The following is a 24,659-nucleotide window of genomic DNA, read 5'->3' as shown; positions in this document are numbered from 1 at the left end:
GGATTGCATTGGATGATATCCTGGATATGAACTGCTTGTTATGTGATATGTATGTGTACGATATGACGAGACATGTCTGTTTCTAATTCTACTGGGCCAAAATTGGGGTCGAAGACATTAACAAATGAAATGAAAACCTGAAAAAGGACGATATACAGTAATCCATCAATAATCTCTATAAATTCCACAGCTGTTCCCTGTCGTCAAACAAGAACCATTCCCAGTTGCTCAGTCGTAGTCACATCGGTTCTCGGGTCGTCTCTCTGACCTACCATGCTAAGAGGGAAACGGAGTCTATCTTCCCTTGGTAACCGATCACTAACCCCCTGAAAGGAAAAAAAAAATTGAAAAGAGTCGAATGGTGAAATGGTTATAAAAAGAACAGAAAATCGAGAAAGAGAGGGATAAGTAAATGCACTGTCACGGCGCTTAGATGCCGAGAGTGAACTCAACACCAACGTCAATCTCGCGGGCCATCTTGACAACCTTCGAGAACTGAACCGACTTCTCGGCGGCGTTCTGGAGGTCCTCAATGGAGAAGATCTTGAGACCAGAGTCGTTGATCTATGAACTTTGGTTAGCACCTCTCCTGCTTCTATGGGGGAATGAACATACCAGCTTGTGAGCCTGCTCCATGTTGGTACCCTGCAGACGGGCAATGATAGGAGTGCGGAGACCCATCTCCTGAACGACGTTGATAAGACCCTGGGCAATGGCGTCACAGCGGACAATACCACCGAAGATGTTGACGAAAATGGCAGACACCTTGGGGTCGCTGGTGATCAACTCGAAAGCGGACTTAATAGCCGCGGGGGTAGCACCACCACCAACATCAAGGAAGTTGGCAGGATTACCACCGTTGAGCTTGATGATATCCATGGTGGCCATGGCGAGACCAGCACCGTTGACCAAGCATCCAATGTCACCGTCAAGCTTGATGAAGTTCAGGCCATGCCTATACCATTGGTTAGAAAAAAGGACATGGTCAAGTCAAAGGGTAGACGTACTCAGCAGCCTTGACCTCATCAGCGTCCTCCTGTGTGGTGTCTCTCCACGAGAAGACCTCCTGCTGTCTGAATTCGGCATTCTCGTCAAAGCCAAGCTTGGCATCCATGGCCAGAACCTGGTGATCGGAGGTCTCCGAAAGGGGGTTAATCTCAATCTGAGTAGCATCCTTCTCCATAAAGACCTTGTACAGGTTCTGGATTGTGGTCTTGGCGTCCTCGATGCACTGCTCGGAGAAGCCGAGGTTGGTAGCGATTGTGCGGGCGATCTCGTCGGTAACACCGACCTTGATGTCGATGGGAGTGGTGATGATGGCCTCAGGGTTTTCCTTGGCGACGGCCTCAATGTCCATACCACCCTGTGACGAGGCGACAATGACGGGGGTCTGAGAACCACGGTCCATAAGAACGGCGAGGTAGAATTCCCTGCGGGCGAACTTGCGCTCACAGATGTAGACGGCATTGCAAGCACGGCCAGCGGCGCCAGTTTGCTTGGTGATGAGCTTCTGTCCGATCATCTGGTCGGCGAACATCTTAGCCTCGGTGGGCCTAGAATGAAGTCACCGTCAACAAACAGAACACTCTTTGAATGTAAAAATTTTATAGAACCAACTCACGAGTAGATCACGCGCACACCTCCCTTGAGGCCATTGTCGAAGTGACCCTTACCACGACCACCAGCGAGGACCTGGGCCTTGATGACCATGTCGTCGTTACCTGTAATACCCGGTCTTAGTACGCTGCGCGCTTTTTAGGTTCGAGAATTGAAATCATGTACCGAGCGACTTGGCGACAGCCTCGGCTTCCTCAGCGGAACGGGCGACCTCGCCCTTGGGCATGCCGACGCCATACTATAAACGCGTATATCAGTAATTGGGAGTTTGGCGGAAAAAGAAAGAGGGGGTGGAGACGTAATGTGCGTACCGACTTCAGCAAATTTGCGGACAGGTATTCATGGATGGAGAGGTTTCTCTGTTGCTGAGCGATTCTCGAGGGCGTTCCCTAAATAAAGCAAGCGATTGTATGAGTGACTATAGCCGGGTATAAGTATATATAGATTAAAGATCTTACCGTCGCAGCACGGAAGGCCGTCGCAAATGGGCGGCTACGGGCGAGCTTAAACATGATGGATATGATGTAAGAGAAAGAGGGGAGAGTGGTCGAATCAACAAAAAGATAGCAAGGGCTCTCAAGAAAAATAACCTGAGAGAGAAGGTAAAAGAGAGGGAGTGGTTAAGAGAGGGACAGCTTTCTTTTTCACGGCTGCGATGCTCGGGATGGATAATTGCTTTGGCCTTGAGACGACGGTTGGCGGGTCACCTGACAGCCAACCAACGGGCGTTTCGAGATGACTAATCGGTTGTGATTCCGAAGCGAAGACATCACGGAAAGCCCCATCGAGATTGAGTTTTCAGAGATTTATGTACAAGGATATAGAATGATTGAACATTGGTTAAGGAGAGAGCTACTACTGTGAGAAGACTGTACAAGAAAGTGGAGGAATATAAAAAATTATACATGTACACGCCGTACCATGCCCCCCTCTCCCCGTCACAATGACGGCAAATTATTTACACTACTCGGGTAAGATAGGGCCATGTTTACCTCCTCAATCGGGAAAGTTTGAACATCCCGGTCATCATCCGGTCAAAGACCCCAGACCATGCCCAACCCCCAACCAACAACCAAATTAACCAGCTCTTGTTTCCTTCCCAGATCCAACTCTTTCGGCCCTGCGCCCACGGCCATAACCAACGCCATGGTGCGGACCCGTAAAGAACCTGGGCTACCACACTCCGTGCATATGCATCATGCGGCATAGCACCGTCTTGGCTGTGTTTTACGCGACGTAGATATTGGTCTTCGATGGGAGCGTATAGGGAGTTTGGCAGTAGGGCGCGGTCCGTCCGGGCAATGCGAGATTGTACGCCACCGGTCACGACGGTGGTGACATTTACTCTATGACATTATCAGGCTTCGTCCTCCATTGGAATTGACCGAGAAATACAATGACTTACCCAAATGGTGCCAATTCAACCCGCAAAGAATCACTCCACGAGTGCAGAGCTGCTTTCGAAGCGTTGTAAACGGAACCAAACACATAGGGAATGATCTGGAGTACATCAGTTAACACGGCAATGATAGCACAAAATGATCGAATGCTCACCCCCGCAACAGACCCAATCTGCACAATAGTCCCCTTGGCCTTGATAAGCAGCGGCAAGAATGTCTTGCACATATGAATCACAGAAAAGAAGTTGGTTTCAAAAGTGTGACGAGCTTCGGGCAGGTCTGCCTCCATGGCAGGAACCGTGTAGTCTGCGTCTTGTCAATATCATGGTGCTGGCCTCCAGAACAAGAACCAATTGTACATACTTCGACCCCTGATAACTGCAGTCAGTACTCGCATATCACTTCGCGCCTCTCTAGAGAGTGAGACTACTCACGCATTATTCACCAAATAATCTAATCCCTTCTCCCCAAGCCTTCGCTCCACCTCCTCATAGCAGAATCGCACACTATCTTCATCATCAACCACAAGACTCAGAGTGTCGATTCCCAATGCCTCCAGTTCTTCGATTGTTTTCGCATCCCGTGCTGTCGCAAACACGCGTAGCCCGTTTCGGTGGAATTCGCGCGCGAGCGAGTTTCCGATTCCGCCGGGAGAGCATCTGAATCAGATATCGTAAGATTAGTTTCCGCATTTTTGTAGATGGGCAGAGTAGATTAGAATCGGATTGATCGCTTTACCCTGTGATGAGAACGGAGCGGCGATTATCAGCAGCAGCCATGAGGACAGTGGTTAATTAAAGCAGCAAGATAATGTAAATCATGTAAGCTAAATATCCCTCTTCCAGATATGAAAGATTACACCAAAATATGAAATGAGAAGGAGAATAATTCTGCAACGCTGTCGGACACGAGCCTCGGGCCAATCAGGCGGGGGTTTTGTGTGCTTCGGTCTACTCCGGGGTATGGAGTGTAGAGTGCTAAATATTGGCATATGATACTGCACATTGGTTCTACAAGCATCAGTTGTATGAATATATGCAATTTGCCATTTTTGCAGCAACTGACACCGAATATTGTTAAAGATGCTGGTTGGCTCAGAAAGAAAAAGAAAAGAAGCACGTAGCTCTCCCGTGCCGATACCCGAAGAAAGTTCTCTTATTCCAACCACTACGGACTTCTGTATCCCAAATCTCCTTTTGCTGCATTTTGCATCTGCTGTCTTTTATCTTTGCAATGCACGCGCTAGAATATTTAGCTTGACTCGTCGATTTCTGTCACTGCTACTATTCTCGATATTCATGTGCTGATTTCAGCCCGGAACCTAGCCATTGGGTTCCTTTTCTTGACGTGGAATCGTCGCTTCAAGACAGAAGGATCTCTGCCATTATGGAATTATGCCCCTTAATGTCTCTACAATGACAATGAAGGGTGTACTACAACGCCCACCTCCCAGACACATGAGAAGTCGCGGGGATGAGGGGTTCAGGACCCCGACATTTGAAGATGCGGAACACGACCTGTCGACAGGCAGTAATGGAACATTGTTGAGCCAACCAACAGCGCAGGCATTGCGCGACGCCCATACATCGGCATTGGAGTCATTGCAAGGGTCGTCCACTCGAGTGATCACTGGGACGATCGCGAGGAAGAACAGCAAGATCAATGATACTGAGTCGGCCGATTATGTAGAGACCGACTCGTCGTCCGCCGTCAATCTCAGCTGGAGAGAACGTATCCGCCATTTCACCTGGGCCTATTTCACATTGACCATGGCAACCGGGGGAATCGCAAACGCCTTGTATGCTGGTCAGTAAATGAACATAGATTGTCGTGGTTCTCGCACTGATTGGCATTTATTTAGTCCCTTATCGATTTCGAGGCCTTGAAACAATTGGCATTATCGTTTTTCTGTTCAACGTTGTGCTGTACCTTGCCATATGGGGTCTGCTCATCACTCGATTTTACCTCTATCCATACACCTTCAAGGCGTCTTTTCTGCACCCGACAGAATCACTATTCGTCCCTGCGTGCATTGTCTCCTTTGGAACAATCTTGATCAACGTCTCGCAATATGGCCCAGAGAATACAGGTTATTGGCTGGCCAAGGCCGTCGGTATTCTGTATTGGATTGACGCGATTCTGGCAGTGATCTTCTCGGCAGGGATATACCTCCTTCTGTGCGTTCAATATCGCTCATTTCCCTTTCACAAGAGTTCGCTTATTGATGATGTTCAGGTGGTCAACGCAGACGTTTACTATAGCTCAGATGACCCCGATTTGGATTTTCCCGGCATATCCAATGTTGATTATCGGGCCTCACGCTGGCATTCTGAGTAGTAAACTTGAACCTTCTCGCTGTTTGACCATCATCATCGGTGGCATGACTATTCAAGGAGTTGGATTCCTGGTGTCCTTGATGGTGTATTCGGCCTTCATTTATAGATTGATGTCGCAGAAGTTGCCCAAGGAAAACGTGCGGCCAGGTATGTTCGTCTCTGTCGGACCTAGCGCCTTCACTGTCTCAGGGATTGTGAATATGGCTTCCGAAATGAAGAGATGCTTTCCTAATAATTTCATGGGCAATGGGGCCCTGGCTGCTGATGTTCTGAGATTCGTCATCAACTTCGGCGCCTTGTGGTTATGGGGGTAAGTTTTGTGACAGCCCATCTCTGCGGTAGGTTAGCTAATCGTCATCCAGTCTGGCCATCTTCTTTTTCTTTATAGCAAGTTTTGCCCATTGGTCGACAATCGGACACGGACGGATCAAATTCTCGATGGCCTGGTTTTCTTTCGTGTTCCCCAACACTGCACTGGTAAGTGCCACCTTCGCAATTGGCAATGCATTCTCATGTAAACCGATTCTGATCGTCGGGTGTGTCATGGTGTTCCCTCTCATTTTGATGTATATCTTCGTGTTCAGCATGATGGTGCGAGCAATTGTCCTGCGCCATATCCTATGGCCTCAGAAGGGTGAGGATAAAGATGAGGGTGGGTTTGAGATGAACCGGGTGCAGCCTGAGATTCCAGCCATTCGAACAATGGAGGTTTGATGTGATACCATAGACACAAGTAACTGTTTGTTCAATTAGCGACTTTCCCAAACCGTAAACCTCGGCTTTTGCTCAGTAAACCATGGATAGTTCTTGACTGGGTCAGGATACCGCGTACCTCTAATGTACAAACGAAATCAATGACTCTGTTGGCAAGTTGCGGAGGGGTAATATGAGATAAAGCAATCTGTATATTTCCCTGAGGACGGAGATCGATCGGGAAAGATCAGATGGGGCAGGACCCTTGCTGCACGTGCTTTTTTGGGGGTAGTAACAGTTCGGCGAATGCCGCCATGGACCAAATAGGCGAGGCACATGATTGGCGGCGCATTCCATGGATAGAGATAGGCATAGACAGTTGTCGCGTGTCTAGGCAAGGGAAATTTTTCAAGTAGGCAGACAGGGTGAGAAGAATTTTGACTCACAGTTCATTCATTTCTCCTCATTCATTTCTGTACTCTACACCTTATAGAGAATATTAACAACCTTCCACATACAGACTCTGTCTGACAGCTGATATTCTGTCTATCGCCGTTATCCGCGCCCCACCCAGGACTTTTTTCCATCGCCCCTCGAATTTGATCTTTTTATATATATATTTTTTTCCCTCCATACGCTTGCCTATTACCCCCACTGAACTTGTCCAGTTCAATACCATCAAGATGCCGCAGAAAGTCTATGTCACATATAACCAGGTATGTTGCGGATACGTCGAAACTGCATGGAAGGCGCATGGATTCCATATTCCCTGCTCTCTTCTCGCTTACATCTAATACCAAGCATTCAAATATCGACTAACCTTGTCTTCATTCGGATAGGTGCACAAGCTCTGTCAGACCTCCGCCGAAAAGATTCTTGATGTCTTCCGCCCTAACCTTATGATCGCTATTGGCGGTGGTGGTTATGTCCCTGCCCGCATTCTCCGGTACGCTTTTGTTCAAGAGAGGAGTCACAAAGGTTTAATACTGATTAATCGCTCGAATAGGTCCTTCTTGAAGCGCCCCGGCGAGCCCAACATCCCCATCCAGGCTATTGGTCTGTCGCTTTACGAAGACTTGGGTCGCGGTGACCCCGAAGAGGTTCCCGGTACCAAGGTCACTCGCACACAATGGCTGGACCTGAGCTCGCTGGAGATGAACAACCTGATCGGAAAGAACATCCTCATCGTGGACGAGGTCGATGACACCCGGACAACGCTGGAATACGCCGTTAGGGAACTCCAGAAGGACGTTGAGACGGCGCAGAAGCAGTTGGGTCGTGAGGGCGAGAAGACCAACTTCTTCGTCTTTGTACTTCACGTACGTTGTCCCTGAAATTTGGATAGCATTATGGATCCCCTTGCTAATTTCCAACAGAACAAGAACAAGGCCAAGAAGGGCGAGCTGCCTGAGGACATGATGGAGAAGTACTACCACGCATCTTTGACCACTGACGATGTGTGGATTTGCTATCCGTGGGAAGCCAAGTAAGTGAAGAAGCTCTACAGTTTTTGTTTTCCGTTACTCATACGTTTTCACAGGGACATCGACGAACACGACCGCTTGTCCAAGGAGAACCCTCTTTAAAATCAGACCTTAGCTTCGTTCTACCATTCCATCCACCCTCGACACCAAGCATTCCAGCCCATCCTATGGTTCGATCTTGCGCGTCAGATATATGTTGGGCATACCGCGCCACGAGATGAAAAGATGTCTTTGATCAACGGGAATCATGATCATGATGCTAAAAGAATTATTTCGGTATATCTGGATTCAGCTTGATTTATAAACGATATATATCCAAATTTCGCCTTTGCTTTGCTGAGATTTTTGGGGATGTGATTATTTGCAGTGGGATATAGATTTGCTTCTGATTCATTACATTAAAAGGAGTTGGAGCATTTGCTCGAGCAAGTCTTTTGGAGCCATTTGAGTCGCTATCAAATCGGAATTATATTAAACCCAGCATTTGGATAACCACTGGAGATTCCCTTATTACCTCGATAATCGTATAGGCCCGCTGGCTGCACCTTTTAGATCGGGAGATCCATGGGCAGGAATCAAAGACCCCCATCCAATACCATCATTACCATTGCCATTGACAATTAGTTGTCCCCATCCCAAACGTGTAGCGACGCCCGAATCCCGCGGAATACTAACGCAAGAACAGAAAGCAACCCTACACGCCTAACCCAGCTCAGTCCAAACAGACCGCGCGACAAACAAGAAAACAAAAACTCTTTAGTCCACGTCGACATCCCCCCGACGCAGATCAGCCTTGGCCAGCTCAATCTCTTTCTGCAGTTCGTCGTGCGCCTCAGGGACGTCGTTGAAGGTCATGATCGCCACTCCCAGCCGGCCGAGCAGGTAGCATCCGAAGGATATCAGGGCGTAGAAGGGGAGCTATCAATGAGAATACGGCATCAGCGTTAAGTGGTAATAGATAAATAGAAAGGAGTGGATGGACATACAACAGGGATTACTTCGTACTGGACGGTCTCATTTAGGGGGACGAGACCCAGGTAGAGAACGAGGTAGAGCTAGAACCGGCAGAAAGAAAGATCCAGATAGTCAGCAAGAAAAACACTCGGCATAATGGCCATCACCAATTGAGCATACCGAAGAAACCAGCAGCAGAACTGAGAGAGTCTGTTGAGCGCGCGTCATGATGAACCACGAATCAATCAGGGTGTATGCGGTTGAACAATCGGATTGGTTGCAATCAAAAGGAGGGACTGGAAAGCAGAATCCGTGAGAGAAAGAAAGTGCACATAAGTTCCTTGTTGGTTAATGCGGTATAGGACTGCACGAGAAAACTTGGTTGTACTTTCTCCTGCACGTATGCGAAAGCAATGGTCAATTCTCTCCGATGCGCCTCGTGGCCGCGGTGGTCGCCGTATTAGGATGGAGTTCCGCATGCAGTCCATGACTCGGTATTGCTTTGACAGTTGTTATGAATAGTTCTAGATTTAAGGGAAATCGACATATTTATGTACTCTATCTATACTACCCTATTAAACATAGCGAGTTGGTTGATTGAAACTACAGGGACTATTGGCGTACTATCGTAGGAACAAATGGTGCCTTTAAGGGGCCTCAGGCTGCAATCTCGATCCCTGAACCATCGCCGGCCGTCGAGATGCACCGAGTACAAATACTAGGCGAGATGTCCATTCTCTCATCCACTAGCTTTTCTATATTCCAAATTTAGTGTCACGGCTTCCCGGATACTTGCAGGAGATCTACGTCTTTGTGAAGTGTCCTTCTAGCTGTCATCGTTGGCTAGATATCATACAAGTGGCACTCTGTTGATTTCTAATTCAAAACAAGCCTGGGTATCCCGGATACTTGAGCTCGATTTGATCCTTCTTTTCTAAAGAAGGCCGATCCCATCGATTTTCAACCGGACTGCTTTGGGAATATGGCTTCTCAATATGAGATGAATACCGCCGGCGAGCGTGTTTCTGCTCCAGACACGCAAGTACAGAAATCAGCTGTCGAATTCCCTTCAGTGGAAGACATCCTCTCAGACTCGACTGCATTGCCGCCTCGCCTGCCAACAGAGAGAACAGATTCATTGCCAGCAGAAGAACAAACGAATCTACTCACGTCTTTGCAAGAGATTCTGAAGAACTTCGAAGGCGAGAATGAAGCAGACGTCGAAGCTTTCAAAGATGTACGATCTATCCTGGATAAGCTATGGAGTTGCGATTCAGACTATCTGGTTCAAGCAGCGAATGTTTTGGCGAACGGGAGCAGAAATCGTGAGTACAGCTGAACGTCCTGCTAGCAAACATAGAATCTGACAGGTAGTTTAGCATCGTGGAGGTTACCTTACGGTCAGTCGGGAATCTTGGACTTTTTCCTTCGCTTAATTGCTTCGAGCGAGATCACCGATAATGAGTTACTGCTGCACTCTCTGCGGTTGGGTGGAAATTCGTGTGCCGATACAGGTGTGTGCATGTTTTGCCGGCGCAATAACAAAGATTCTAACCCTATTCAGACGAAAACAGATTAACCGTCGTGAAAGACAACTATACACTTGCTATTATTCGCCATCTGTTGAACCCGGGTCTTACCCAGGTGGTAATACCCGTCTTATATAACATATGCATGGACTTTGGTGCGGTTGGATCCCTACCTATGTTATTCATCTTACTAACTGGACTATAGAGTCGGCTCATGCTCAGGTCGCTGAGAACAGAATTGCGTATATACTATCGAAATTAATCAAAGACGGTGTATTTTCTGATAACGAAGCGTTGCTTGACTATTCCCACGAACTTATAGAACTAGCGGCGGAGCAAGGTACGACACTTTCTTTATCTACTTATTTTCTTTTCTGACGATGATGGTATATAGGACAAGGGGTTGAGAGTTCCCCCGATGGAACGATTTCGCTTTTACTGGAGCTTGCTGCTGACAAGAAGACCACCTTCTCCCAATCTTCCTGCGTTGTTAACAGTCTCGTGAAGTATCTGGAGAATGAACGATTCCAACACGTCTGTATATCGAATGGCATGGTCGAGCGTGTGCTCTCGGTCCTCCAACGGTCACTCTCCCTCGAGGTGAATCGGTCATCCGTCGAAGAAGCGAAGGCGCTGGTCCAGCTACAATTGAAACTCAACCAGACATTGGCCGAACTCTCAGGCTCGGAATTGTTTGCGAAATTCTATCCGCTTGAGTCGCCAATTTTCCAGATTTTGAAGTCCTGGCTGACTGCAAGTGAAGACCAGCTCCAGATCTGCTCATGTGTTATGCTGGGTAACCTGGCCCGATCAGACGAAGTGTGCGAGAAGATGGTTTGCGATTTAGGTCTGCATAAAGAGTTGATCTCGATCCTCAAGAGTGACGCCAGAGGCGGCGTTCTTCACTCCTCACTCGGCTTTCTGAAGAACCTGGCAATTGCCGGTAACAACAGGCAGCACCTGGGCAATGCCGGTATAATACCTGCGATAGCGCCTCTATGGGGTTACGAGACGGTTCCGCAGGTTCAGTTCGCTGCTACCAGCATGGCTCGTCAGCTGATCGTATCGTCATATGAAAACGTCACGAGATTACTGGAAGCACTTCCTGAGGGCGATGCTTCAGCAGAAAAGCCGACATATCTGTCATTGTTGCTTGGTCTCTTCGAGAAAACCGATTCAGCCCCGATTAAGACCGAAATCGGACGAAGTGTCGCCTCCATCTGCCGCACTCTTATCCCGAAGGCTAAGGAATCCGAAACAGGCGCCCCCTTGGATAGCCTCTTCAGCTTACATGAACACATTGCACGTCCGATAGGCGCTATGATCACCCAGACCCAGTGGCCCGTTGTCCGGAGTGAAGGGTGGTTTGCTTTGGCCTTGATGGCGTCTTGCAAACAGGGTACCCTAGCGGCCTTGGACTGTCTGCAGAATATGGAAGCCTACTCGTTGCTTGAGAAGACGCTGAGTGCAAGTGACTCGGATTCAGCGACTGAAATGGAAAAGGTACAACGGGCTAAGGATCGCGATAACACCATTATCCTCGTGAAGGAGTTGCTCTCTAATGATGTAAGTTGATTCTCTTCTTCTAGATGAAAGATGTGCTAATTGTGTACAGCAGGGCGTGCTAGAAGAAGACTGGAAAGCCTCATTAGAGGGTTTGATGAACGACCATGTCTCGCGGCATTTGAAAGGAAGTGAAGATAGCTGAACGGGTGTTCTGAGATAGAGTGTATGTCTACAATAATAGAAGCATAAACTATCAGTACAGCTGTTATACCAAGCACTATACTTCCGTACAATTCAACACCTTGTCTGCAAATTCCTACCGCAATCTGTGAATAAATCCCTACAAAGATGGTGATGATGATATGTTGCGTAGTCGGCGATGACGTCGTACCACGTGCTACTCCGAATGGCCGCCGATGTTTCCTTGCGGGCTCCGCGAAGCACCTACAATACACCACTCTACACTTACACCTTTCACAATTCAATGGCTTTCCCTGCTTGGCTACAGAGCCTCTCTTACGCTCTTCCATGATCGCCGCGGCCTCTCGTAGGCGCTTGCTTGCATGAGAACATGGGGACGGCCGTCCTCTTTGGCCGTTTCTGTCTGCACCGTGGTGGAAGTTCGACCCAACTATTGTCCCGCTTTGCTTCGCCGTCGCGATTACGCTTTGCCTGTCCGCCATCATGGCCGCGAAGACAATTCAGTGGAGGTGGCTATTCGGGGTATTCGAAAAGAGCCCCTGTGGCCAGGACAGTGCTACTGGCTGCCTTGACTCCAGGTGCCTTCCTGGAGCTGGCGGAGGAAGGGGACTCGGGTGACAAAACCGGGGAGTTACATATGCTGGAGGCATCGCGTGCAGAAGTTCGGACTGGCGTCTCGAAGGATGCGCGGGGGCTGAAGAGACTCCGTGAGCAGCTTTTTGTTCTGTGGTATTGTTATATCTACGATCCGATCGCGACCGGGTTTCGATTCGTGCACTTGGTGTTCATCTTTATGCCGGTCATTCTCACATTCCCGGTGGTTTGGTTTGGGAAACGACTGGAGGACCGCAGTGGAGAACGGGCAGGGACATTATGGTGGTTCCAATTCTTGGTCCGGGCAATGGAGCGTGCTGGTCCGGCGTTTATCAAGGTGGGTTGTCTTTGCCGGATCTATACAGACGCGCATACTGATTCGTCTTTCTTTACTTACAGCTTGGACAATGGGCGGCTTCTCGAACCGATATCTTCCCTCCGGAATTATGCAGCATTATGTCCTCTCTCCATTCCAACGCCCCAGCACATCCGTTACACGCGACAAAGAAGACTATAAGCAAAGCTTTCAATGGGATGCCGTTCGAGGATATCTTCGAAGACTTCCAGGAGGAACCCCTCGGTGTAGGCGCAATTGCGCAAGTGTACAAGGCGAGACTGAAGCGGAGCTTGGCTTCTGAGGATAAGGACATCTCTCAGGAGCCCGAGAGCCTGCGAGGTAAGGTCCGAAAGAATGTCGATGTGCTGGTGAAGAGCTCGCCCAAACGGGTTCCATCGTCATATGTGGCTATTAAGGTGCTTCATCCAAAGGTTGAACGGGTCATCCGGAGGGATTTGAGGATCATGTCTTTCTTCGCGTCCTTGATCAATGCCATCCCTACAATGAATTGGTTATCGTTGCCGGACGAAGTCGGACAGTTCGGAGAGATGATGAAGTTACAATTGGATCTTCGGATTGAGGCGTCCAACCTCGCTATCTTCCGTGAGAAGTTCAAGTCACGCACCACTGCTTGGTTCCCATTCCCATACTTGGATTACAGTACCCGGGAGGTGCTGGTGGAGGAGTTTGCGCAGGGAATTCCACTTTCAACCTTCATGGAGCTCGGTGGAGGTGTCTATCAGCAGGAGATAGCAAGTGAAGGTCTAGATGCGTTTCTGCACATGCTGCTGATCGACAACTTTATTCACGCGGATTTGCACCCGGGCAACATTATGGTACGGTTCTACCAACCAAGTGAGCTAGATCTTTCGCTGCGAAAGAGCACCCGGGCATCAGAAGCCCCGACAAAGGCTGAGGTCGATGTAACGGAAAGCGTGCTTAAACGTCTAAAGCCGCATCTAAAGGATGCACAAGACTTTGAGAACGCACTCAACCAGCTAAATGCCGAGGGATACCGTCCACAATTAATCTTCATCGACACCGGCCTAGTGACACAGCTCAATGAATCTAACAGGAGGAATTTCCTCGATCTCTTCCGCGCAGTCGCAGAGTTTGATGGATACAGAGCAGGCCAGCTAATGGTTGAACGATGCCGGCAGCCAGATGCAGTGATTGATCCCGATGTCTTTGCGTTGAGAATGCAGCATTTGATTCTGAGCATCAAGTCCCGGACGTTCGCGCTGGGGAACATTAAAATCGGTGATATCCTCAGCGAGGTTCTGTTCATGGTGCGGGCCCACCACGTCCGACTCGAGGGTGATTTTGTGAATGTCGTTATCTCAATACTTCTTCTTGAAGGTATCGGGCGTAGTCTCGATCCGGATCTGGACCTTTTCAAGCGGTAAGCCTCAGTCCTTTTCTGATCATTGTACATTGGGTTGCAACTCTAACGCATTAATAGTGCACTTCCTCTCCTACGTGAACTTGGATCCGGTGCTTCATTCATGCAATCCGTACGCTCGGGCGACACTTCTATGCTGCGCGTTTGGGTTGGCCTTGAGGCACGTACGTTGCTCCAGGCCAGCATTGAAAGCGTCGAGAACTGCGTCAAGTATGATTTGTTGTCGCCGAATATCTAGATGATGGACAGAACATGAAGAAATCGCTGTAGGTATGCCGTGAGCCTTTGTCTGTTCGCAGTCATGGTCTAAGACTCTCATAGACTTCATGAAGTAATACTATGTTCTGGGTTATGAAATATCGATTCAACGACTGTGTTAGTATGATAGTGAACTAGTCACTTTTTTTTTTTTTGTGGCAGATGCTGGATGCTGAAGGTGTATGGGTATCATGTTTTGTACCAGTTAGGCATGTGGTTTACTTTGAGCAATAGAATATGAATATCCATAATGCAAGAATTCATGGTATCTTTCCGTTTCCATAGAGCGATGTAATTGGCATTTCAGAACATGCAGCTCAATTAGAGTAGATATCACTACCCTCATCGTCCGACTCAGTCTGAGACTTGTCAAGTGAGATGGCATCTCCAACAGACCATACAAGTAACAAATGAGACCAACAAAGATCCTAACAAATTCTTTCCGATCCTTTTGTTCTAGAAGATCATAATGTTCAGAAAAACAAACACCCAGCGGAGACCCAGGAGCCTTTCGCTCTACCAAATCCCGGAGATATGAATTAGAGCAAGAAGCACTGACAAATTGAATGGTAATCCAGTTATGCTGACGACGAATGCGTTGTAGTTATCCAATGTGGGATTCTGCTCGTATATGGAGCGGCTTCACGTGCAATGCTTAAACACCCGGAGCTTTTCCAGTCTGTATCCAAGCCATCAGCGATAGTTCAAACAACAGGCAAGGTCCATAATCACATACCAAGTATATCGTGAGTGGGAGGCTCGATTCCTGGTCCGTACGCCTGAAGAATGCGCAGTCGTTTCGTAGAGAGCCTTTTACATTGAAAGATGATATGTGGAATGGGATTGAGCAGTAACCGAATCTCCTACTTTCATAATTAGCATCAAAATGTAAATAACAGATATGAAATGAAATGAAATGAGCTTGCAGGGCATCTGAGCTGTCGATAAGATCCTTGAAGCCATGTGCGATGGATGTAAGCTCTGCTTGAGGTAGGTATCCAGATTGGAAGCACTTCCCAAACCGAATCAAGCTCAGAAAGAATCATCTCGCATTTGTTGCCTGGGTGCGTGAGATGTGTGAAGACCTCATCTCTGGTTGGTCTGGCAAAATCGCCGGCAAGAGTAACGAATACTGCTAACAGGTTAGCATGGCAGTAGATGCGCAAAGAGTGATCTGGTGGCATTGGCATACATGGGTCGTCATCTTCGGGTAGGTCGGCATCCTCGATGATGGCAGAGGCTAAGAGGTGGTGATGTTTTTTCGATGTTTAGTCCTTGTAGATATCTTAGTGTCCACTTATTCGGTGCTTGGAAGAGATGTTCGCTGCTAAATGGGGTTGCAAACACCATGTTGAATGAGGCGTATGACTTGAAATGCGAGAGGGTTGCTATACGTAGATGATACGTAGGAATTGATGAATCTGTTAACCCAAGGTCGCCTACAATCCTGTATCTCATAGTGAGAGCCCAGCCAGCTTAATTAGAGTTGACGAAAATCTATATGCAGTTAAAAAGACATGAAGAAAACAACCAAACAGACCATGAACCACCAGACGCCCGCGCCTCGTCTAAGCATACAACGTTACAGCAATGAGTGGAGAAGCATCAAGTTCGTTCAAGAAGAAAAGGATAATTCATGCAGCGCTCAATGAATCAATCATGAGCCTTTCCACGAGCGGAACCACCACTGGCCCGCCACCAGACGTCTCCCCCCCATCTCATCAGTCGTTCAACGGCGGCCGTTGGAGTATCCAAGGCTGGTCGAATGTCAAGGAAGAACACTGGTTCACCGGAAGGTTCCGGAGGTCCTGAGTAGTAGTCGATCACATAGCGGACTTCCTTAGGGCCTGATGGTGTCTGTCGCATGACGTACCAGTCGTGGCGGTCGAATGGAGGACTCGTCCTAATAACCGACATTAGTTGACTGCAGTCCAATTTCATACATAACAAGGACTACTCACTCAAACTTGGCCGGATACAGCCACCCCAATGCCTGGAGTATTTGCGCCTTAGGAGTCAGCTCCTTCGGCCGACCCTGGAATCTAAGAAGACGAGGCGTTGATTCCTCATCAACAATCCCCATAACTTCATCTCTAAATGCATCCATGGCGATATTCTCTTCACCCCGCTTGCACTTATCCCATGCACTCTTGAAACCCTTGGCGAAGATACGCTCCCAGCCGACGATCTCATCCCAAGCACCCTCGTTTAGGAAATTGTGAACTGCAACCATCGATTCCACAGCATCCTGAGGTGTGTCGGTGAAGCCCTTGCGCAGCATCGCGTTGTACATCTGCTGAGGAGATGGGTATTCCCAGTTACCATCTGAGTCGCCCCGCGGTATCGAAGAGATTTCTCGCTCGACGGGGAGATCGACATTCTGATTCGGGGCTCGTTCCTGGGAGATGGACGAGAACATGTAATTCAGGGGGTTGAGCTTGGATAAGGTTGAGGGCTTGTTCTCGGAAGAAGACGGGGGCTGCGACGGCGAGGGTGTGGTTTTCAGGGGCGTATAGAATGGAGAGTCCAGAGACTTGACCGGACAGGCACTGGGTGGCTCAGGGTGAGATGGCGGGGGTGAAGCGGGAGTAGCGTTCGAAGCATGCATTGGGCATCCCGGCTATATACAAGCAATGGTTAGAAAATTAGATCAATTTGCTCTAGACTGGCGAGAACTAACTGGAGGGGAGGCATCGGACGATGCCAATGGATTCGGAGCCACAGGCCCTGACTTTGGTAGCGGGTCTGCCCAGAACCAACCCATATTGAATGAAGTGAGGTATGTATTGAGCGGGTTCAGACAAAAATCAAGAATAAAATCACCAAAAATCTTGACTGGAGGATTATTGCTATTAGGATAAAAATTGGTTGCGCGAAAAGGCATGGATCAGAAAACATTGCGGAGGATGACATAAGAATGCCAGTGGCCAATCAGAAAAATCATAATTATCCCCTTATCTTATCGGATATCAACTGCTTAAGGACTCATACAAAAAAACAATTTCTATCGACACAAAAGCCTAATATGACAAATCTACACAGATTCGAATGAAGAATCAAGGAAAACGACCAAGGGGTTATGAACCTAGTAGGCCCCAATGATGCCTGTTGGAACAAAAGCGACAACCTTGTCCCAGATGGTTTTCCAGATCGGACTTTGAACCTGAGAAACATAAAGGTATTCGCTCAATGAATCTGATACCTGATCCCAGTGACTCCATCCACAGATTACTGCGATAGTTGCGAGCTGCTCAATAAACCAGTCATGTTCAATCTGTCCTGTTGAGCCCTGGGCCCCGATGAACAGTGCCCATGCAAGAAGCACGGCGTTCTCCTCCGGTAGCTGCGCCAGCAGTGGAAGTGTGCATTTGTTTGCTGCACTCTTTAAATGTTTTGTGAGCGCGCGGCCAAGACCTGTCGACGGTGGGGAGACAATCAAAAGATTATTGAGGTAGCAAATTGCCGCTGTCCTGGTGACCGCTTCAATCGGGTGAAGAACTGTTACTTCAGACTCAGAATCAACGTAGCTGACAAATCGATGCTCGATTTCGCATATAAAAAGGCGGAAAAATTCATGGTCCTTGGGCTGGAGAGAAAACGGGTTTGTTTGAATTGCCTCGCTATAAAAGGCAACCCCACGAAACGCATGGATGACCCTTCGTAGGGAGCAACTCAACAGTGTGTTTGCACAGAGAGCGTTGCCAAAGCGGTTGGTTAGTGAGAACTCCGGCGGCTGAATCCGCTCTTGGACATCTACTGGTACATGCTTCGAGCCCCAAGCAAGTGGGAATACCGGTGTAGTCATAAGGCCCGAAGCAGCCTTGATATCGACTCTAATCGCAGTTTAGCAAAGGGAAAGCGTCATTTTACCGGGGACAAAGAACGCATACACAACAATAGCAGCCCAAATGGACGAACCACGAATGCCGCGGGCCGTGATTCCTCCCCGCATGTCCACCATGTGTTTCAAACCTTTAAGATGGATCCTGATCTCCGAGAAAAGACCTACGATCAACTGTAAAGTGTCAGACCAGCTTGAGACGAACGAGCATATGGCAAGTATAAAGTGATCAAATGACCATGGGGAATGCTCTTACCGCGCTGGTCAGGAGGCTAACAATCGTATCGAACGCTTCATTGCTAAGTGCCCGATTTGGATCGCGTACTTTGGCCTCCATCTCCCGAATGCATCTATCTTTCATGATATAATAGTCTGGGTCATAAAGGCTGCGGGATGAGCCTTCCGCATCTATTAGATCCGAATGACGTCCGGAAAGAATAGCTCGATGTGCCGCACACATGCTCATCAAGCCGAAAAAGCTGCCAGCATCCGAGAAGGCGGATGTGGTCGTGAGCGCCTTGTTGGCTTGTTTTGATCCATTTTGCGCATTCGGAAACGTCGTCGGTACGTATACAGTCTCATCTTTTGATTTTCAATATCACGAATTAGTCACTATTTGCCAAGGAGGTACAAACTATCGGTCTGATCACAACTTACAGTATAGTATCAATTCCGGGACCATGGATGGCATTCCAGCAACACACTGCAAGGTACTAAATGGATCGAGTTCCCAAATTATTTGGGACACGGGATTTGAACTCGACCCGTTTAGGGGATTGCTGGCACCCCATTGTGTCAAAAACTGCTGTTTTGGCTGGCGGAGGACAAGATCAACACTGGACTCTGTCACTTGAGGAGGAGAAGACGACGACGAGGATGAAGATGACGATGGAGAAGAAGAGCTCCAGCATGACGTTGCTTGATCGCTGGAGGAATCCTCAGAACTGTCCGGCACAATGTGGGCGGGGGCGGGTTTGGGGAGTTTCTGCAATTGAGCTTCCCGCTTGGAGCCTCGCTTCAGGCCAGCTAGTCGTTCACGACGACGCACATCGCGCATAACGTGAGAGCGGATAGCCTTGCGGGACTTGACATTTTTAATTCGTTTGGAACTGAAGTCTTGATCATGATCGATGAAAGTAAATGTCGGCCGATCCACTAACGATGCTGGGGATCCTGAGTGTGGAGCTGACGATCATGCTCCACAAAACCCCAGGAACCGACAGATTAGCTTCGAGTCCACGAAGGATTTAATCGCACGACGAAAATGTCGCACAGAAAACTCATGGATATCAGGTTGCATTGCAACTCTTTCGCGTTGTGTGTGAGACAAGCATTCAAAGAAAAAGAGACAAAGCGGATACAGTGCGATACGGGAAAACAACAGCCCGGAAGGAAAGGGAAAAAAAAAAAAAGTACGAAGATACTAACAAACAAAACAAGGAAGAAAGAAGAAAGAAGAAGAAATACTAACCTGCAGGAAAAGGATGGGTAGGAACAGCATTCATGACGCTGGCTTTCTGCATCTCGACGATGTTCCAAACCGCAAAGCGATAGACACTGGAGCAAACAGAGCAAGGGAAACAACACACAGGTTACTCCCGATGGGCCTGGGGACGAATTCCCGGCGCAGGTAAACCGACAGCCATGCAGACAACTGCAGGCAACTCACAGGTAGAGAGACACACCGAACCGATATTCTAGATTATCGACCTGGAAATTCGCAGTGATACAAACGGGAGCACAAAAAAAGAGCGGACCAAGCAATGAGAATAAGTTCCTGAGATTAAGAGGGGGAAAAGTAGAAGGAGGGAAAAGGATGGAAGAAACGGGAAAGGAGGATGAAAGGATGGGATGAAAAGAGGCAGCAAGAGGCGGAGAGAAGCAGGCCAACAGCCCTCCCTGCACTCGGCCATCCCACCAGGAACAATGGCAAAAAAGCCTATCTGTAGGGGATTTCTTTGTTTCCACGAGCCATCACAGTGATGATGATGTGTAGAGTGAGGATATCTGCTACAGGATTGGAGGATGACTCGACACGGACCATGTATACTGACTGCCGCCAAACACCGTCCTTTGTGAGTGTAACGCCAATCAGCTGCGAGGACGGTTTCGCTCGTATACCCTGCTACTGTACACTGCCGGCTTAACTTTTCTCCATCTCCGGATTGAAGTCTTTAATTCTGATAAACGAGGCCGTCGATCTGCCGGTAAGGCTGCCACAAATAAGTATTCTTCTAGACACTGTAAATACACGATGGCGTTGGTATTGGCATCGGTCATATACTACTGAACAAAGAAAAGGGAGGGAAAATACAACTTGTTTCCCCTTGTGCCTCCAGCCTTCTTTGTCTCGAACCCGATCTCTTCCGCAGTCGTAACCTCCTTAGTCCGAAATCGTCCTATTTTCTTGACCTACATGAGTCGACGGGTGTAACTGATGGTGCATGGGCCGGTTGTAGGAGTCTGACTGGGATCCTTCAGAGACTCGTCCGCAAAAGCGAGCGCATCCGTTGCGAACTGGCCAATGTCAAACTGTTCTGCGTTGCCCTGCGCTTGAAGCTTCTGAATAGCATCTCTCATCCAGCTAACGCAGTTCTGTTCTGGCACGCATTCTTGACCGGTAGCGGGATTGGATCAAGATGCGCCTGTATCTCTCCATCGGTGATCTCATTTGGCACCTTACCAATCATCGCCTTTCCAAGAAGACGACTGAGTTGCAGCATGTCAACGTTATATTCCACCTGAGAATCCAGTTTCGTTCCGGATTGCGGTCTTCGCCAGTCATAGGGTCAAGGTCAATGGCATCAGTAACATCGTAAGCGTTGCAACTGTTGCTGACAGGGTCTTTGAAGAGGAGTTCCCAGTGATATGCTGCAGGGCCCAGTCGCTGTCGATGCTCTCCGAGTGAGAACTTACTGCCGTAGTGTAAGATGAAGTACACTTAGCGCTTCCTTTTCGAAGCCGGGAGGTATTTGCGAACGGAGGTCTATATACTACCTAAACAGATGTCATGTCAGTAGATACCCATATAGAATAACACCACTTAGGATTACAAGGATTACTTATTACCCATGATAGTCCTGGAGTTGGTAGATTATCGGTCGTAAGCTGTGATGTAATTATGCTTCGATTGTATGCCAAAGAAAAGGATGATACCTCCCATTCACTGACTTGTAAAGCAGATTTCTATATTGCAATGGAACCTTCACTAGAAAGCAGATTTGTCGCCCAATCTCACCAGTACCTGTACTACCTTCACAGTATATCTGCTGCATTGCCAGGCCACTCAAGTGCATGTACATGAGCAGTGAAGGCATTGGTATTTTTACATGTAACAAGGGTCCTACGAGGACATGTGATGTGTAAAACACTTCATTCAACAAGAACATCATACATGAAGGCAAATTACAAATTGACAGCTCGCTTCCGTCTTTTCTCCTGCTATTGAAGAACACTTTTCTGCATCTCTCCCGTACTGGTCTTGGGTAGCTCCTGAACAATCTGAACCTCCCAAGGAACCATGAACCTACCCATATTAGAGCTCTCAGGGACCCAGGCTAATCACATCTTGACCCTTTACTTTTGAACCAGGTGTCGTGGTAATGAATTCCACGAGGGTTTCTCCCCCTCTCTCGTCCGGGACCCGATCACAGCAGCTTCGATGATGTTCGGATGTTTCATGAGAATATTATCCACGGCTACTGACGAGATATTCTCTCCTTCCGAGATGGTTAGTATAAATGTGTGATGTTAAGCTTATAGCCCACGGGATTAAGCTTGCCACTAATGATGGTGTCCTTTGCGCGGTCCAAGATCTGAATTGCTCCATTAGGATGCCACACTGCCAAATCTTCAGTACGCATCCATCCTCCGGCAAAGAGTTTTTCGGTCAATTCCGGATACTTGAAGTACTTTTTAGCACACAGGTTCTCCTGCAGGATAATCTCCCCGACCTCCAGCGCATCGGCAGTAAATCTGATTAGCATATTGGCATTCTTCGAAGAAGAAGTGCCAGTTAACTGGTTGGCCTGGGCTGGGATGCACTGCAAATGCGTAGTGTTTGGATCACTACCAGTGCCATCCCCGGAGACCATCGAGGAATAGACATCACCTTAGGGGCCCTTGGAATTGTGGAATGAACTACAAAGAAATATGAAAGCAAACAAGAACAGTCGAATATCGATGTTGAGTTTGCAGCAACAGTCGATGCCATTGAAAGGATCGATTGCACGCCACGGTGCAGGATTTTTGTTGCAGCGAGTTGAAGTCCATGGATAATATTGCAGACCTAGGTGCGAATGTATATGAACATACAACTGGTGGCTTGTCACGTCCTCTGAGATATTTTGCAACTCTTCCGAGAGAGCGCTGCTCGAATTGGGGCGATTGATCACGAGGGTAGGCTGCATGATTATGCAGAATATAAAAAACACGGTGCAAAGCTTCTGAAGCATTTCTTGAGGAGAAGAAAAAAGGGCACGAATATGCAAATGGATTTCTGCGAGGCTCACGCACGTTTACCGCAGCAATTGATAGCATCAAAATCAGCCAGGAAGCCTCTCAGGAAGCCCTTCTCGAGAAGACCGATGTTGGGGTTGTTCACTTCGCGTGGGAGATATGACTCGCTTGGGCATTATGGACAAGAGGAAAATAAAATAATCATGCACTACAAAGGTTCATTTGATATATTGAAATGTGTTTCTCATTTACCCCGGATCAGACCCCAGAAATTGCGGGGATTTCCCCAGTTTCTTAGCAAAAGCCGGTAAGCCATGCGGAACATGCGGCCCGCACAGCTTCCCGCATCGTGTACTTGTAAACATTCTGTCCTTTGACAACTTAAAAAAAAAAAAAAGACGCTTCCTCTTAATCCGTTAGACTCGATCCTCACCCCGCTCATTCTGAATTTGTTCCGCCTTTGCTCCATGTCCCCCATGGGAAATGAAAGAGGGGAACGCGTACAAAGCTAAGTGCTACTGTCAGTATTCTCCTTTGATCATGGCTCGGTGATTGTGCTGTCCATACCTTGTTTTCTCTGCTGCCAGACCAGCATACATGATGTACCAAGCATTGAACGATGCCCAGTAGTGCAAAACCCCCACCAGCTTTGGTCAGCAGCAAATGAGGCTTGCCGGCATGGCCTGTCAGAAGATGGGCAATCCCCATCATAAGGAAGGCTAAATCAACGACACAGAGAAAAGTGAAGAAGGCCATCGTGGACTTCATGGTGCACAGGGTCAGCAGGACTGTGAAGATAAACCAGCGCTAATCTGGGTCAGTAACGAATGTTTAGATATATATTTCAAAAAACGCCATGCCATCAGGAAGGTCCAAAGTCCGATATTGTATTCCTGTTTGCTTGAATATTCCGCCTCAACGCCAAAGGTGGGTGTCGGGATAATTCAAAGGCGAAGAAAAAGGCTCCATAGGAAGCGAAGGCAGTTGCGCCGAATGTGTTACCAATGGCTATTTCCCTACTTCACTTAACTGTGTCTTTGTATTATTGGGAGAATAATGCATGGCCACTATACCACATGCCAGCGGCAAACTGGGCGACTCCGCCCTAAGCTAATGACGGCCCGATAATGATATTTGGCACCTTGATACCTTGAGTTTGAAGGCTAACCAGAGCCAACACAAAGGTCACCAAAACAAACTCTCCCAGTCCCAAGGGAGTTGGGTCCCCTAGTGTCCATGGAGGCTGTGATGCCATCGAAGTATTGATCGTATCAACTTTCCTGGCGCAGTTTATGCAATCATCCATTCCAATCTTACTTGCCATCAGAGGATCAATATATTCCTGGTGTTGGTGGGATTGCTTGGGTGCTGACATAGTAATTTCAAAGCTGGTGGAAGATAGGATACACGAACTAGTCATAGAGATTCAATGTGTTTTGAAAGAAACAGACTCCGAATATGGTTTGTCTCTATTCATATTCTGCCTCCTTCCCGCAAATGAACAGATCTGCTTCCCCAGATTCTCCCAATCTCAGGCCAAACCGCTACTTTGCTCAACCAAAAGACGGTGAGGCCTCAATTCTGCGGGGAAATGATGGTTAAACAAGGGCTCAGCCTGGCTGCATGGCGGGGTAGTGATTCCATTGGTCTTGGCTATACGATCTACAAGGGCCGGTCCAGTCAAAGTCAACTGCGTCCGCGAGGAGCACATGTCAGTGGATCGAGTTGTGGCGCTGCAAGACAGCTGCTTGGCTGGATTCTCCTAGCAGACCTCCTATCCATGCTTTAGTGGAAGTTGGGGGGTCAATTCTCAGCCCCCAATCCTTGATGTACGGCTGGGAGGTTGCCGTCTCAGTATTACATACCATCTGGATTGATCTGAGCTCGGAGAGTAGTAATTCAAGCATGGGGTTGAGGCTGTAGCTTCGTGCGCAGCGCTAAAGGACCTCATATTGTGAGAGAAGAGTGATCCGTATGAAGCGCGCGAGGATATCTTCTCGTGACGGTGCTGAAACCTCTTAATTTGAAGGCATGTCCTTCTGACAATAA

At 48.1% G+C, this 24,659-nt stretch overlaps 12 protein-coding genes across 12 annotated transcripts; 4 read left to right on the top strand and 8 right to left on the bottom strand.

The window, feature by feature from the left end:
* Positions 1–429: 429 nt before the first annotated feature.
* TCA9 (succinate--CoA ligase (GDP-forming) subunit beta) lies at positions 430–2,129 on the bottom strand (the record flags this gene model as incomplete). The annotated part of the gene is made up of 7 exons (XM_043277737.1): positions 430–564; positions 616–955; positions 1,008–1,553; positions 1,622–1,721; positions 1,783–1,855; positions 1,929–2,006; positions 2,076–2,129. The coding sequence occupies 7 exons, from the start codon at positions 2,127–2,129 to the stop codon at positions 430–432; spliced, it is 1,326 nt and encodes a 441-aa protein (XP_043135587.1).
* A 476-nt stretch (positions 2,130–2,605) lies between these two features.
* Positions 2,606–3,306, bottom strand: ACHE_31051S (uncharacterized protein; the record flags this gene model as incomplete). Its single annotated transcript, XM_043277736.1, has 3 exons — positions 2,606–2,963; positions 3,023–3,117; positions 3,172–3,306. 3 exons carry the CDS (start codon positions 3,304–3,306, stop codon positions 2,606–2,608), a joined length of 588 nt encoding a protein of 195 aa, XP_043135586.1.
* Positions 3,307–3,339: 33 nt separating this feature from the next.
* ACHE_31050S (uncharacterized protein) lies at positions 3,340–3,796 on the bottom strand (the record flags this gene model as incomplete). Its single annotated transcript, XM_043277735.1, has 3 exons — positions 3,340–3,388; positions 3,452–3,676; positions 3,756–3,796. 3 exons carry the CDS (start codon positions 3,794–3,796, stop codon positions 3,340–3,342), a joined length of 315 nt encoding a protein of 104 aa, XP_043135585.1.
* Positions 3,797–4,411: 615 nt separating this feature from the next.
* ACHE_31049A (putative C4-dicarboxylate transporter/malic acid transport protein) lies at positions 4,412–6,067 on the top strand (the record flags this gene model as incomplete). The annotated part of the gene is made up of 4 exons (XM_043277734.1): positions 4,412–4,823; positions 4,879–5,194; positions 5,253–5,663; positions 5,716–6,067. The coding sequence occupies 4 exons, from the start codon at positions 4,412–4,414 to the stop codon at positions 6,065–6,067; spliced, it is 1,491 nt and encodes a 496-aa protein (XP_043135584.1).
* A 662-nt stretch (positions 6,068–6,729) lies between these two features.
* HPT1 (xanthine phosphoribosyltransferase) lies at positions 6,730–7,632 on the top strand (the record flags this gene model as incomplete). The annotated part of the gene is made up of 5 exons (XM_043277733.1): positions 6,730–6,762; positions 6,886–6,992; positions 7,053–7,365; positions 7,423–7,532; positions 7,587–7,632. The coding sequence occupies 5 exons, from the start codon at positions 6,730–6,732 to the stop codon at positions 7,630–7,632; spliced, it is 609 nt and encodes a 202-aa protein (XP_043135583.1).
* Positions 7,633–8,286: 654 nt separating this feature from the next.
* Positions 8,287–8,712, bottom strand: ACHE_31047S (dolichol-phosphate mannosyltransferase subunit 3; the record flags this gene model as incomplete). The annotated part of the gene is made up of 3 exons (XM_043277732.1): positions 8,287–8,448; positions 8,517–8,585; positions 8,665–8,712. 3 exons carry the CDS (start codon positions 8,710–8,712, stop codon positions 8,287–8,289), a joined length of 279 nt encoding a protein of 92 aa, XP_043135582.1.
* A 754-nt stretch (positions 8,713–9,466) lies between these two features.
* ACHE_31046A (putative GTP binding protein) lies at positions 9,467–11,721 on the top strand (the record flags this gene model as incomplete). The annotated part of the gene is made up of 6 exons (XM_043277731.1): positions 9,467–9,809; positions 9,864–9,998; positions 10,049–10,168; positions 10,219–10,353; positions 10,408–11,579; positions 11,632–11,721. 6 exons carry the CDS (start codon positions 9,467–9,469, stop codon positions 11,719–11,721), a joined length of 1,995 nt encoding a protein of 664 aa, XP_043135581.1.
* Positions 11,722–12,090: 369 nt separating this feature from the next.
* On the top strand, positions 12,091–14,291 carry ACHE_31045A (ABC1 kinase family protein; the record flags this gene model as incomplete). Its single annotated transcript, XM_043277729.1, has 3 exons — positions 12,091–12,651; positions 12,714–14,053; positions 14,114–14,291. 3 exons carry the CDS (start codon positions 12,091–12,093, stop codon positions 14,289–14,291), a joined length of 2,079 nt encoding a protein of 692 aa, XP_043135580.1.
* Positions 14,292–15,964: 1,673 nt separating this feature from the next.
* Positions 15,965–17,075, bottom strand: CYC3 (holocytochrome c synthase CYC3; the record flags this gene model as incomplete). The annotated part of the gene is made up of 3 exons (XM_043277728.1): positions 15,965–16,214; positions 16,273–16,931; positions 16,992–17,075. 3 exons carry the CDS (start codon positions 17,073–17,075, stop codon positions 15,965–15,967), a joined length of 993 nt encoding a protein of 330 aa, XP_043135579.1.
* Positions 17,076–17,396: 321 nt separating this feature from the next.
* On the bottom strand, positions 17,397–19,675 carry ACHE_31043S (uncharacterized protein; the record flags this gene model as incomplete). The annotated part of the gene is made up of 5 exons (XM_043277727.1): positions 17,397–18,144; positions 18,202–18,326; positions 18,409–18,734; positions 18,810–19,307; positions 19,624–19,675. The coding sequence occupies 5 exons, from the start codon at positions 19,673–19,675 to the stop codon at positions 17,397–17,399; spliced, it is 1,749 nt and encodes a 582-aa protein (XP_043135578.1).
* Positions 19,676–20,564: 889 nt separating this feature from the next.
* On the bottom strand, positions 20,565–20,732 carry ACHE_31042S (uncharacterized protein; the record flags this gene model as incomplete). The annotated part of the gene is made up of 1 exon (XM_043277726.1): positions 20,565–20,732. One exon carries the CDS (start codon positions 20,730–20,732, stop codon positions 20,565–20,567), a length of 168 nt encoding a protein of 55 aa, XP_043135577.1.
* A 1,151-nt stretch (positions 20,733–21,883) lies between these two features.
* Positions 21,884–22,246, bottom strand: ACHE_31041S (uncharacterized protein; the record flags this gene model as incomplete). Its single annotated transcript, XM_043277725.1, has 1 exon — positions 21,884–22,246. The coding sequence occupies one exon, from the start codon at positions 22,244–22,246 to the stop codon at positions 21,884–21,886; it is 363 nt and encodes a 120-aa protein (XP_043135576.1).
* Between the last annotated feature and the right edge of the window lie 2,413 nt (positions 22,247–24,659).

This window comes from Aspergillus chevalieri, chromosome 3 (genome assembly GCF_016861735.1).
Source record: "Aspergillus chevalieri M1 DNA, chromosome 3, nearly complete sequence".
Lineage (NCBI taxonomy): Eukaryota > Fungi > Ascomycota > Eurotiomycetes > Eurotiales > Aspergillaceae > Aspergillus > Aspergillus chevalieri.
This window is presented reverse-complemented; position numbering and strand designations above follow the sequence as displayed.